At 43.9% G+C, this 13,474-nt stretch overlaps 2 protein-coding genes across 2 annotated transcripts in view; both read left to right on the top strand.

The window, feature by feature from the left end:
- LOC124274026 overlaps nucleotides 1-12,953 on the top strand; it is a 41,464-nt gene extending 28,511 nt beyond the window's left edge. Inside the window, exons 7-8 of the mRNA XM_046709356.1 lie at nucleotides 12,111-12,224; nucleotides 12,657-12,953. Coding sequence (XP_046565312.1) covers nucleotides 12,111-12,224; nucleotides 12,657-12,886 — 344 coding nt within the window. The 3' untranslated portion in view covers nucleotides 12,887-12,953. The remainder of the gene's footprint in view (nucleotides 1-12,110; nucleotides 12,225-12,656) is intronic.
- LOC124274027 lies at nucleotides 6,347-11,299 on the top strand. The gene is made up of 5 exons (XM_046709357.1): nucleotides 6,347-6,576; nucleotides 7,353-7,580; nucleotides 8,817-8,862; nucleotides 9,741-9,907; nucleotides 11,053-11,299. The coding sequence occupies exons 2-5, from the start codon at nucleotides 7,353-7,355 to the stop codon at nucleotides 11,191-11,193; spliced, it is 582 nt and encodes a 193-aa protein (XP_046565313.1). The 5' UTR covers nucleotides 6,347-6,576; the 3' UTR covers nucleotides 11,194-11,299.
- Nucleotides 12,954-13,474: the final 521 nt, after the last annotated feature.

Below are 13,474 nucleotides of genomic sequence, written 5' to 3'. Positions count from 1 at the left end.
GATGGGTAAAAATTCAAAATTTAATATTAAATCAAATTTCTTCTCAAGGGTCTGCGCAGATCAACGCTCATGTTGTTGATCATTGGATTGTCTGGTCCAGACTCGATTATTTACAGCTGGAATATTGCTGAATACAACGTAAAACTAAACTCACTCACTCACTCACTCACTCACTCATTCACAAGGGTATGGGAGACAGGCGACTGTAACTACGTGTACCCCTACCTGGTAAAATGTAGCAGTAAAATGTACGGTTTCGACGACAGGAGTGAGTGGGTGAGTGAGTGCGTGCGTGCGTGAGTGAGTGAGTGAGTGAGTGAGTGAGTGAGTGAGTGAGTGAGTGAGTGAGTGAGTGAGTGAGTGAGTGAGTGAGTGAGTGAGTGAGTGAGTGAGTGAGTGCATGCGTGAGTGAGTGAGTGAGTGAGTGAGTGCGTGCGTGCGTGCAGGAGTGAGTGAGTGAGTGAGTGAGTGAGTGCGTGCGTGCAGGAGGAAAAAATGTACCCAAAGACCGTTATCACAGGCCACAATCAAGAGATGCCTCCCGACTCTACAACGCTGTTCAGTGGCATCAGATTTATAGGCGAACGACACTGTCACAACCATCCGATGTTCCCTATCCATAATTACGCACAACAGGATGAGATGAGAAGACAACTTCATCGTATTCCCAGTAGGAGGATTCCAGGTTAGAAGCATTCCTGAACAACCTCTAGAGGGCCCCGTTGCTCAAAGTGATCTGAGCGCAACGACAGTCGTGGGATTTACGATTTGATTGAGAGGCATTCTAGAAGTTGGTATAGAGATGACACAACTTTATGGATGATCAACTTGTTTATTTTCACAATAGCGACGTTTCGGTATAGATTCTTATATACACTAAACGCCAAAAGAAACGTTACCCTCCTTCTTTAATGACGGAGGTACCTATCTAAAGCTGGCGTTGTGATGCGTGGACGTCCTTTTCTTGGTCTGTTTCGGTGACCCCAGTCTGTCTGAAGCCCTGAATAAGTCTTATAACTGTGATACGGTGGCATCCGAGGGCGTTGGCAACAGCATTGTTTGTCGACCCCATCTGCACCATCCCAATGGCTCTTCCTCTCTCTTCAGTTGTTAATCGTGGAATATTTCTCGTACTCGTGGATCATATCATGCATTCTAGTCTCTCTTTATACCCTATAGAATCATTCTACATGTGAAATGGATGCAACAGTTGTTTCTTGTTTTAATAGTTGAAGAATGGTGACTTTAAATGGTTTATCTTTGTCTTAAAGCAGAATTTTATTTCAACCTTTCCGCATCTAAATCACTGTTATTGGTTTATTTCGGCATCGACGAAAATAGGACAATTTAACTCTTCTGAAAAAGACGCATTTCACCTAAATATGAATGCATTTGATAATTTGTTTTCGTGACTTGCAAAAAGCTGTGTTGTTAAGCTTTCTTCTAAACTAATACCTTCTAGCACATCTTTGATAGTTTTGAAGTAATTCATAAAAGTTGGAGGGTAACGTTTCTTATGGCGCTATAGTAGTTTTCAAGCGTATTGGGGAATGATGGGGTACGCCAGTTTATATATACAAGATACACTTACTGTTTTTCCATAACTCTACGGCAGTCGTAAGTCTATGTCAAGGTATCGGGGTTACGATGACCTTAGCGCTACGATCGCTGCGTGGACCCGGGCCTGGTTGTACATGGCGACCAAGTGGGAAGAGTTACGATGACCTTAGCGCTACGATCGCTGCGTCGACTAGGACCTTGTTGTACATGGCGACCCAGTGGGGGTAGTTACGATAACCTTAGCGCTACGATCGCTACGTGGACCCGGGCCTGGTTGTACATGGCGACTAAGTGGGAGGAGATACGATGACCTTGGCGCTACGATCGCTGCGTGGACATGGACCTGGTTGTACATGGCTACCCAGTGGGAGGAGATACGATGACCTTAGCGCTACGATCGCTGCGTGGACCCGGGTCTGGTTGAACATGGCGACCCAGTGGGAGGAGATACGATGACCTTAGCACTACGATCGCTGCGTGGACATGGACCTGGTTGTACATGGCGACCGAGTGGGGGGAGTAACGATGACCTTAGCGATACGATCGCTGCGTGGACCCGGGTTTGGTTGAACATGGCGACCCAGTGGGAGGAGTTGCGATGACCTTAGTCGCTACGATTGCTGCGTGGACCCGGGCCTGGTTGTACATGGCGACAAAGTGGGAGGAGATACGATGACCTTAGTGCTACGATCGCTGCGTGGACATGGGCCTGGTTGTACATGGCGACCCAGTGGGAGGATTTACGACGACCTTAGCGCTACGATTGCTGCATGGAACCGGGTCTGGTTGTACATGGCGACCCAGTGGGAGGAGTTACGACGACCTTAGCGCTACGATCGCTGCGTGGACCCGGGTCTGGTTGAACATGGCGACCGAGCTGGGGGAATTACGATGACCTTAGCGCTACGATTGCTGCGTGGACATGGTCCTGGTTGAACCTGTCGACCGAGTGGGGGGAGTTACGATGACCTTAGCGCTACGTTCGCTGCGTGGACATGATCCTGGTTGAACATGGCGACCCAGTCGGAGGAGATACGATGACCTTAGCGCTACGATCGCTGCGTGGACAGGGTTTGCTTGAACATGGCGACCCAGTGGGAGGAGTTACGATGACCTTAGCGCTGCGGTCGCTACGTGGACCCGGGCCTGGTTGTACATGGCGACCAAGTGGGAGGAGATACGATGACCTTAGCGCTACGATCGCTACGTGGACTAGGATCTGTTTGTACATGGCGACCAAGTGGGAGGAGTTACGATGACCTTAGCGCTACGATCGCTGCGTGGACATGGGCCTGGTTGTACATGGCGACCCAGTGGGAGGAGTTACGATGACCTTAGCTCTACGATCGCTGCGTGGACATGGACTTGGTTGTACATGGCGACCAAGTGGGAGGAGATACGATGACCTTAGCGCTACGATCGCTGCGTGGACATGGGTCTGGTTGTACATGGCGACCCAGTGGATCTGTGACCACGCTCGTTGACTTGTTTGATAAGAGTCATCGCCGCACGATGCGTAATGTTGCTCATTGCATCAGTCAGTGGCTTTCAGCAACCCATGCTTGTCGTAAGAGGCCACTAACGGGATTGGGTGGTCAGGCTCGCTGACTTGGTTGACACATGTCATCAGTTCCCAATTGCGCAGACCGATGTTCATGCTGTTGATCAATGGATTGTGTGGTCCATAGCGGGTAGCCTAGTGGTTAAAGCGTTCGCTCGTCACGCGGAAGACAAGGGGTTCGATTCCCCACATGGGTACTATGTGTGAAGCCCATTTCTGGTGCCCCCCGCCGTGATAATTGATATTGCTGGAATGTTGCTAAAAGCGGTGTTAAACTCACTAGGTATAAACCGCTGGTGTACAGTTAGAAATTTGCTTTATACGGCATTAAACAGCTTTCGCTGACTCACAACAGTTTAAAGCATGTCAAGTAGCTGTGTTGTATTACTAAACAGGAAGAACGGACATTAAGGTCGGATGTGTCCCATTGTCATGGCGTTGGAAGTGGTTCTCTGTACTTCCTCTTTCACAGCACTGCTGTCAGTTTAACGCGACGCCGGTAGCTTCCGCCAGTAACGTGATCCACTAACATCAGCTTCCTTGTTTTCGACTTGTCGCATCATGATTCGACCAAATGCCAAGACAGGATAATAAAATATGATATTTTGATTGCATTCTTTTTGTGTGATGGTTTTAAAAATGAAAACAATTGTAATTACAGAGTAACAGCGAATATTTCAGTAATGACTCTGATCCCCCCATGTATATACAACGCAACTTTGGACAACGAATAAAGCTTTCAATCTAGCTTATTTCCCCATGTATATGAGTGTAAAAATATCTTTTATTTATATGTTATTGTCAAAATAGTAGATGTCCTCTTCTGACACAAATGTAGCTCTGTTATCTTCCCAACGCAACCGACAAAGCAAAGCACATATTGTCCGTTCTATAAAATGCGACGAATCCCAACTAATTAAAAACCTGAAAAAGAGGTACATTGATGTGTTTTTGTTGAAAAACCTACAGCAAGTTTATTCCGGATGAAAATATACCCTCAGCGATCGTGAATGGTTGCTTGTATGTCATCGGACTCCGAGGGTATGGGTGGAAGCTCATAGTATCAACCACGGGAATTTCGGGTCTATAGCAGATAGTTTAAGGGGTCGACGTCGCGAGACTGCTTGGTAATGCCGTCTTTGCACAAAATCGCAGGCAAATGTTGATCACCCGCCACCATTCTCGCTGGCGTATTTACAAGTATGGGGGTTACTATCACCACCGCCACCATTCTCGCAGGCGTATTTACAAGTATGGGGGTTACGATCACCTCCGCCACCATTCTCGCAGGCGTATTTATAAGTGTGGGAGCTACGACTACTTCAGCGCCACGTGTCTCGTATGTCAGCTTACGAACCCCCTTACCGCCCAGAAATACACCTGTATAGAGCTGTCACTTAATATTTTGGGGGCTGTTTTAGATTGTTGTTACTCGAATAACGTGCCAATATTTAGTAAACGGTTGTCAATGATTTTTCATGCTGTGTTTACCATTTTGCAGAGTAGGTTTTTATCGGAACAGGTAGGATTGCATACCATGACAATGTCACACAGACACATGATGGCCCTGTCAACATTAAAATGCCTCAGACGCCGTAGGAAAGATATTAATTTCGCTGCTGCCTTTCTTAAAGACAAAATCAGAGTTTTGAGTTAATGCCTGTGCCAAGATACTTGTACTGGTGAAACAGTGTCGATTTTTATGTTATCAATCCGAACTGAAAACAACGATTGTTTCTGTTTCCTGAAATCAATAATCATTACTTCTGTTTTGTTGACAGTTGAGAATAGAAAATTATCTCTACAACTGTCGAGAATTAGTCTCGTTTCTGTATTCAAGTTCCGATTCCTCATTAAAACCTGTTAGATCTACATCAGCGAATGTCATAGTAAGGTAAATACTGTATATATACCGATAGTCATTTGTAAAGGAAATAAACAAGAAGGGAGAAAGTACACAACCCCGCAGAGCACCATTGGCTGTCAGGATAAGAAACGTCAAGCTTTTATAGAGGTAATATGCTAGTGGTTGATTAGACTAACGCTTAGTCCCTGAATATATAATTATAATTTTGAAAGTAAGAAATAAACCCATTTAAATTGAAAAGGAGCCCAAGTGAGTTGGGAGATACAGGCCTGAATTTGGAGAAATCTAAGACTTGCTTCATTTAGGGCTTTAGCATTGCAGGGAGGGCTAGGCATTAGGGATAATAAATAATGTGGTTCAGGGACTGTGAAACAGACTAGTGTTTAATGTGCATTAAGTTGATCAGTCTGGATTTCGCAAGATTTATGTGAACAATATTTTTTGAACTTCTGAAAAAAGTTTATAAAATAGAGTAGTACTCCAAATATAAGTCCATGGGCCAGGTATACGATGTACGTTTATTCCATCAATCTTTATTTCAGTTCTGAGGAGGCCACAGGCCTATAGTACATTTCATATATACACATTTCTTATCGACATGGCTTGATAAATGAAAAAGGCAACATTTTTAATTACACTTTCATTTGAAGAATTCAATAGAGACGAAAATTTATCAATTGATGGATGGACAAAATAGAGTTCTTTAATATCTTTTTTCCGCATAGTATTATACGCTGGGCATAGTAGAAGAAAATGATATTCGTCTTCTATAAGATTATTATTACAATATCTACATATTCTATCCCCTCTTTTGATATTCATAAACCTACCTCTTTCAATTAATAAATCATGAGATGAACAACGGAAACAAGCTAAAGCTATTCTATATTTCTGAACACTGACACATGATAAATAACGTTCAGTATAAAAAATGTGTGTTTATTCATAACCGGTATGTATAATGAGTAGACTAACACAGCCCACACAATGCCCGCATTTTGATGTTGCCTGCGGGGTGATGAGTTGCAAAACAAACATCGTCAAACGTAGTTGTTGTCCGGTAAGTGGGACAAATGTATTCCCGTTACTGGTAATTCTAATTTTCAGTCCGGATCCGGTAGCCGGAGTTCCGGCTAAATGAAACATTTTAAGTGTATATTTCGTTTCACGTAAATATCATGTCACATGCGGGTTTTTTTCTGATATATAGGGGTCCGGATAAACGGGTTTCACTTTATGATCAGTGTCGTGGAGAGTTTAGATGAAGAACAACAAACAGGAAGTAGCCCTCTCTTTTCAAATGACGTAAGGAGTCAGTGATGAACGGTGTAGGAAGAGATCATGTTTTCGTGGGCAGTTGCATGCGTTCCGTGGGGAAGGTTGATCCGAAGGGCTGTTTTTTGGCTGGAGTGGTAGTGTTCCCGCTTGTCAGGATGAGGATGTTTAGGTCTTATAAAGACCCGTAAGCACCATGGTCTCGACATTCTGTGTTCAGTCCACAACGACAGCGACAGTCCACAACGACAGCGACAGCGACAACGCTATCTGCAGGGACGGGACGATTTGTGTTGGTGTGTAGGACATCAAGGTATGTTTATATTTTATTGGGTGAATCCCATTTCTGGTGTCCGCCGCCGTGATATTGCTGGAAGATTGCTAAAAGCGGTGTAAAACCATACTCAGTCTTATTGGGCTATGGCCTAGCCTAGTGGTTAAAGCGTTCACTCTTCACGCCGAAAACCCGGGTTCGATTCCTCACATGGGTACAATGTGTGAAGCCCATTTGTGGTGTCCCCGCCCTGATATTGCTGGAATATTGCTAAAAGCGGCGCAAAACCAAACTCACTCACTCTTAAAACTATCTGACGGCGGTCTGTAAATGATCGGGTCTGGACCAGACAATCCAGTGACTGACATAATGATCATCGATCTACGCAATTGGGTCATGATGACATGCATCTTCTCCACGATGTTTGATATTCTTTGATATGCAATATCCGAACACATGGGACATGGGACATACTTTGATCGTACATGTGGTTTGGAATCCCGAGATGGTTTCAGCTTTAAAATCATTTTTTGTGTACAGGAGTACAGCTAATGGCTAATATTATTGATATCAGCAAACTTGGAAGGATGCAAAGGATTGTTTTCTTGACGATTAAGATCAAATTGTATTTTGCAATTATTTATGAATTATTTTTTTTTCACCTCAGTAGATTTTTAAATTAAAAATGTGCGCAGATTGCATATGTCCAATCCGCATAATACACTAGAAAAACTTGAGATCATATCGGTGAGAATACTCACTCCAACTCACAATGTTTTGGTATTTTTTAGAGAACTGTTACTTACCTGTTTTAGATGTTTCGCGTGCTTGTTTCACTCGTTGTGACAACGCTCGCTCTTGGCACGAAAACTTCTGGCAAAAGGTGCGCATGCGCATCAGTCGACACTGAAATAGAGGTGAAATACGGATCAAAGGAAGACAACTTTGGTTTACTGCAATCGCCGAATTGTCTCCCTTATCATGGCAAGCAGGAAGCCCTCATTGACGGCAGGATTTACGCCAACGTGTCCTACTACGGCGAGGTGAGTAAAATGTAACTACACTAAACCTGGGTGACGATCCACAAAGCATTCGTAACGTCACGACCTATCGTAACCCTATCCCGTGTCATTGGTTTACGAAAGACGTAGTACTATGAACGCTTTCTGGATAGGGTCCCTGGTTTAAACGAATCCGTGTCTTTGATGGTGGTGGTGGAATTGGGTTTAACGTTGTGCTTGAGAATATTTCGCTCATATGACAAAGTGCATGCGTGTGTATGTGTATGTGCGGCTGCTTGTACTAGCCCCGACTGAAGCTGGTTTTATAGTGCTAGCCCATTGAGATACCATGCCGCAGTGAAGCATGAATACCCCACTCAGACACATTATACTGACTCCGAGCCGACCAGTCCTTGTTGTACCCATTAATGCCGAGCGCCAGACAGGGACCAACAAGTACAATATTTTAACTTCTTTTGGTATGACGCGGTCGGGGATCGAACCCGCGACCTTCCGCACTCCGGCCGTGTCTTTGATTCGGAAGGACAAATATAATTCCAGTGCCTGCGAACCTGTGTTTGAATCCTGTGTAACTCTGATTATGCCTCGCTGCTTGCCAGCACCGTATATACCCGCGTATGTCGGTTCTCCCAAAATGGTAACGGCATCAAATCTGCATCACATCGGATCTTCCACTTCAAGTTTAAATAACTGAGATAATGGTCAAAGCGTTGTTGATGGCTTGATTTATCCAAGTATGCCAGTGACAGCTAAACGACTCGTCACCTTCATTTTTATTATGGAAATAGAAAACGCAAATTTCATAAAGTCAGATCTTTTAGGCCATTCATACGATTTAATTGTTTCTCATCTCCAATTTCAACTGGGGCGGTGGGGTAGCCTACTGATTAAAGCGTTCGCTCGTCAAACCGATGGCCCGGGTTCGACTCCCCACATGGGTACAATGTGTGAAACCCATTTCTGGCGTCCCCCGCCGTGATTCTGCTTGAATTTTGCTAAAAAGCGGCGTGAGTAAAACTCACTCAGAATTTCAACTAGACAGAAATATTGGAATTTATATACTGTTTAGATGATAGTAAAGCTAGCTTAATGCGGGAGATTGGGAAGTCCATTTGTAATAACTTGGTTTTTCTTGCCAAGATAGACAGTGGATTTAACTGACTTCAGTCAAACTTGTTACCACTGCAATACCTCCAACCAAGTGCCACTTGCATCAACTAACACGACGACTACTTAAACGTTTGGTACATGTTTCAGCGGGCTTGGGTTTTAACTTCGGACGTCTACATCAAAGACTGTTACGGTATGTTCATAGTTGTGTTTCACCCGTGAAGATCCGGGTTAGAATTGATCTTCAGCAACCTATGCTTGTCGTAAGAGGCGACTAACGGGATCGGGTGTCAGGCCCGCAGACTTGGTTGACAAATGTCATCGGTTCCCAATTGCGCAGATAGATGCTCATGCTGTTGATCACTGGTCCAGACTCGATTATTTACTTACCGCCGCCATATAGCTGGAATATTGCTGAGTGCGGTGTAAAACTAAACTCACTCACTCGTAGTTACATTTGGATCACACTGATCCATTTATTCTGGGATCGAACCCTGTGTAATACTGTGTAATACTTTCAAGTGTAATACTCTGTTCTCTTTTGTAATATTGTGTGGTACTATCTATCACTGTGTGGTACTATGCAACACTGAAGGTATTAAGCAGTTGGTCGCAAGTCTGTTCAGCGTGTCTGAGTTACGACCACTTTAACGCTGCGGTTATAAATAAAACAAATCTCGGTTTATGTGAGGTACGATTATTTTAAAGGTAACATTTAAAGTCTAGGCGTTGCGTTGTGATAATCGTAAGCGTGTAGCAACGAGTTATTTATTAACGAGTATTTATTAGTAAATATGTGTTAATGTGTTACATTTACGGATATCTTAGCACCGCTATTATTGTAAGTTTGTGAAAATATAGGGCCGTTACGATTATCTTAAATACATGTATGTGATTACTGCAAGCATGTATGAGTGTCTGGTCGTTGCCATTATCGTAGCTCTGCGATTGTCAAAAATATGTGTCAATGTATGGAAGTTATGATTATCTTAAAGGTTCGATTATCGCAAGTATGTGTCATTGTTTGAGAGCTAGAGTTTCTTTATGTGGTATTCTTCATGTCATATTCAGATACATTCGATTGTGTCTGTGTGAAAGAGGACGTAGATGTGCATGAAACACATGACACGAATGGTGTCCCCTTGACGACCTTGACCTCTGGCCAGTGCAGAAGAATTCGGGGAGATGTTTTCAAGTGCAGTAACGGAACTTTCGTTCCTGTTCAACACGGTGATAAGGTACGTGGCCCAGATCCATTAAACGATAAGGAGAGTGTCAGTTAATATCATTACCTTTTGATGAAACTGAATTCCTCCATATTACTAATGCTACCGACCAGCAGTAGGTGAGTGAGTTTAGTTTTACGCCGCACTCAGAAATATTCTAGCTATACGACGGCGTCTGTAAATAATCGAGCCTGGACCAGACAATCCAGTGATCAACAGCACGAGCATCGATCTGTGCAATTGGGAACCGATGACATGTGTCAACCAAGTCAGCGAGCCTGACCACCCGATCCCGTTAGTCTCCTCTTACGACAAGCGTGGGTTACTGAAGATTAATTTTAACCCGCATCTCCACGGGTGTAACGACCAGCAGGTTTAAAGTGTAGTTTATTCAGGATGACAATAGACCCTCAGCGACCTTGAAAGGTTATATGTCATCGTACTGTGAAGGTATGGGTCGTAACACATGGTATCAACCACGGGAATGTCTGGTCCATAGAAGATAGTTTACGGGTCTGCGGCGTGAAGCTAAGAGACTGCTGTCTGCTTTGTAATACAATACACTAAAAACAAGCTTCTTTCTGTATGGTCATGCCGTCCTATGTTTAAGTACGGGAGCTGGTGGATGTCTTTAGTTATCCATTACCTTCCTAACGTATATTGTATAAGTAGGATAAGCTAGTGGATAACACAATCCACTCTTAATCGCAAACACCTGTTCCATGTGTGGCATTGGAGTAGATTCCCTACATAATTGGCAGATAAAAGGGATAAAACAAGAAACCTTTCTGATTGACAAGCGATGTTATGAATGGTATCACAGCGTTCTGGCAGTTCTTCAGCAACCATGTCGGAATTGGATCCAGCCTACATAACTCTTAGCTATCTTAGCTTGGGCGCTGGGGTAGCCTAGTGATTAAAACATTCACTTGTCACGCCGAGGACCCGGGTTCGATTCCCTACATGGTTGCAATATGTGAAGCCTATTTCTGTTGTCCCTCGCCGTGATATTGCTGGAATATTGTTAAAAGCGGCGTCAAACCATACTCACTCACGCTATCTTAGTAAATAATATGTCTCTTCACTGTTGCATTTATATCCAACGGGATTTTCGTCAATAATTACAATATATCCCTTTGTTAAACCTATCTTCCCAGATTGGTTGGATCAGGAAGGGGGAGATAACTTTCCATAAGGAATGTCTTCCCGACACCCAGCTGCCCGGATGTCCAGTCATCATCACCCGTTCGGAGTGGGGGGCACGCCCTGCTCGCCTGGGGGGTGGGGACTCTGGTTGAAGTTCCTCAGTACGCCATCATCCACCATGGAGGTTCTGCCGGCTGCAGCACGAAGGAAGACTGTGTCAGAATTATGCAGAGCTATCAGAATTTCCATCTGGATGGGCGCGGTAAGAGTTCGTTTATGGCTGCGGTTTGGGGTGAATGCTGATGATGAATTGTATGGAGAAGCATGTACAATGTGAATTACTCCCCATCCCCCAACCCCTGACAAACTTCTGCATGTCGTGTACAAAATCAAGAACTGATCTGGCTTTTTTTGGCTTATATCAATATTTTTGTAGTTGTATTGAGTGTAATTTCCGTAGTAAAAGAAATTAATTTCTCCAGTTGGTCCCGTCAAGAAACCAGTTGTGTTTTCCGTGTCATTTTTGTGGTTAAAGCGTTCGCTCGTCACGTCGAAGATCCGGGTTCGATTCCCCGCATGGGTACAATGTTCATTTTTGATGTCCCCCGCTGTGATATTGCTGGAATATTGCTAAAAGCGGCGTAAAACCATACTCCCTCACTCACTCATTTTCCCTTCACGTTGCTCGAGCGACCATGTAAATACGTGTTGTTTAAACATTGTATTTTTAGGTGTCAGGTGGAATTTGGTGTATAGTATTGACAGCCCAATATATCGAGTCAAATTTCAGTGAAAAACAACTTTGTTTGTAGTTGCATGCGAACGAACCCTTTCAAAAAACTTCATGTGTTATGTCATATTTCTATTTTGCCGTCCTAGATACCCACTGAAAACGCACGTTTAAAAAACACGATGTCGACCAATTTCCGAACGTTAAATACGTGCAAATATAAAAAGGTTATTGTTTCTATACTTCTCTCACTGGTTTCAGTGCTTTCACAGTCACTTCCTGCTCTATATTTCACAAGGCAGTAATTTTGATTGATAATTTGTTTTTGTTCATTTGCAGGTTGGTCTGACATCGGCTACAACTTCGCCATCGGCGATGACGGCAACGTGTACGAGGGTCGTGGCTGGGACGCCGTTGGTGCACACACAGGGGGCTGCAATAGTAAATCTATCGGTAAGCGGAGGACAGTGTAAACAATCTTGTTATTTGCAGCTGTGAAAATGTATAGTTAAAGCGTTCGCACGTCGAGCTGAAGACGCGGGTTTAATTGCCCTCATGCGTACACTGTGTGTATCCCATTTCTGGTGATATTGCTGGAATATTGCTAAAACCGACGTAAAACCATACTCACTGACTCATTCACTCGTGCAAAAGTAAGACATTTGATAAGAGTGGCACTGCATATTTTAGCACAATGTTAATCACAGTTACCTAATGGTGGCCGTAGGGTTGTGCCCTTCCCAGTCATATACTTGGCCTGCGTAGTTTCATGTTTGACAAAACAAGTTCATTCTCTTCCTGTGAGTAGACCATTAGACGTAGGACACATGATCATTTACCTGGCACAACTTCAGTGTTTAAAGGTGATATGTTTTCTTCCACCAGGAATCGCCTTCATCGGTAATTTTAACAACCGGGAGCCCAGCGAGGCAGCACTTAACGCCTTGAAGAAGATGCTAGAGTGCGGCGTGCGTAACGGTAAACTGAGGACGTCGTTCAGGCTGCTAGGTCGCCGAGATGTGACTCTACGTTACTGGTCGGAATCTCCCGGAGACAGCCTGTACGCCATCATACAGAAATGGAAGCACTACAACAACACTGACGCTTGTTTATAATCTTATCTTAAAACTTCAGCTTTGATATGGCTCGCTTTTTATGTTATTTTATAAATCAATGGCACTGTTAATCCCCTCTTGTTGGTAGAAACTGTATTGGCAGAAGTTTTTCAGGCATCTGGGCGTGCCAGCAGAATGTGAGATTTTTTGTTTGTTGGTTGTTTAACGCTGCATTCGGCAATGTTCCAGCTACATGGCGGATGTCTGTGAATGATCGAATCTGGACCAGAAATTATGGCGACTTAACAACATCGATCTTCGTAGTTTGATAGGGAGACACGTGTCAACTAAGTCAGCGAGTCTGACGACAACCTGTGAAGATCCGGGTTAGAACTGATCTTCAGTCACCCGTGCTTGCCGTTGTAGGCGACGAACGGGTGGTCAGGCCAGCTGACTTGGTAGACACATGTCATCGTATCTCAATTGCGTAGATCGATGCTCATGCTGCTGATCACTGGATTGTCTGGTTCAGACTCGATTATTTACATATAGCTGAAATATTGCTAAGTACGACGTAAAACTAAACTGATGTTTCTGGAATATTTCTAAAAGCGGCGTAAAACCAACTCACTCACTGATTTCGAAGTG

Source organism: Haliotis rubra, unplaced genomic scaffold, assembly GCF_003918875.1.
Source record: "Haliotis rubra isolate DU_JTF1 unplaced genomic scaffold, ASM391887v1 Scf187, whole genome shotgun sequence".
NCBI classification, from domain to species: Eukaryota; Metazoa; Mollusca; class Gastropoda; order Lepetellida; family Haliotidae; genus Haliotis; species Haliotis rubra.
This window is presented reverse-complemented; position numbering and strand designations above follow the sequence as displayed.

Excerpts from the sequence above, each read along its gene's own strand:
- LOC124274027 (XM_046709357.1), top strand. The coding sequence starts at position 7,353 with ATGTTTCGCGTGCTTGTTTCACTCGTTGTGACAACGCTCGCTCTTGGC. Across the intron at positions 7,581-8,816 it reads ACGTGTCCTACTACGGCGAG|CGGGCTTGGGTTTTAACTTC; the intron begins GTGAGTAAAATG and ends TACATGTTTCAG. Across the intron at positions 9,908-11,052 it reads CTGTTCAACACGGTGATAAG|ATTGGTTGGATCAGGAAGGG; the intron begins GTACGTGGCCCA and ends CTATCTTCCCAG.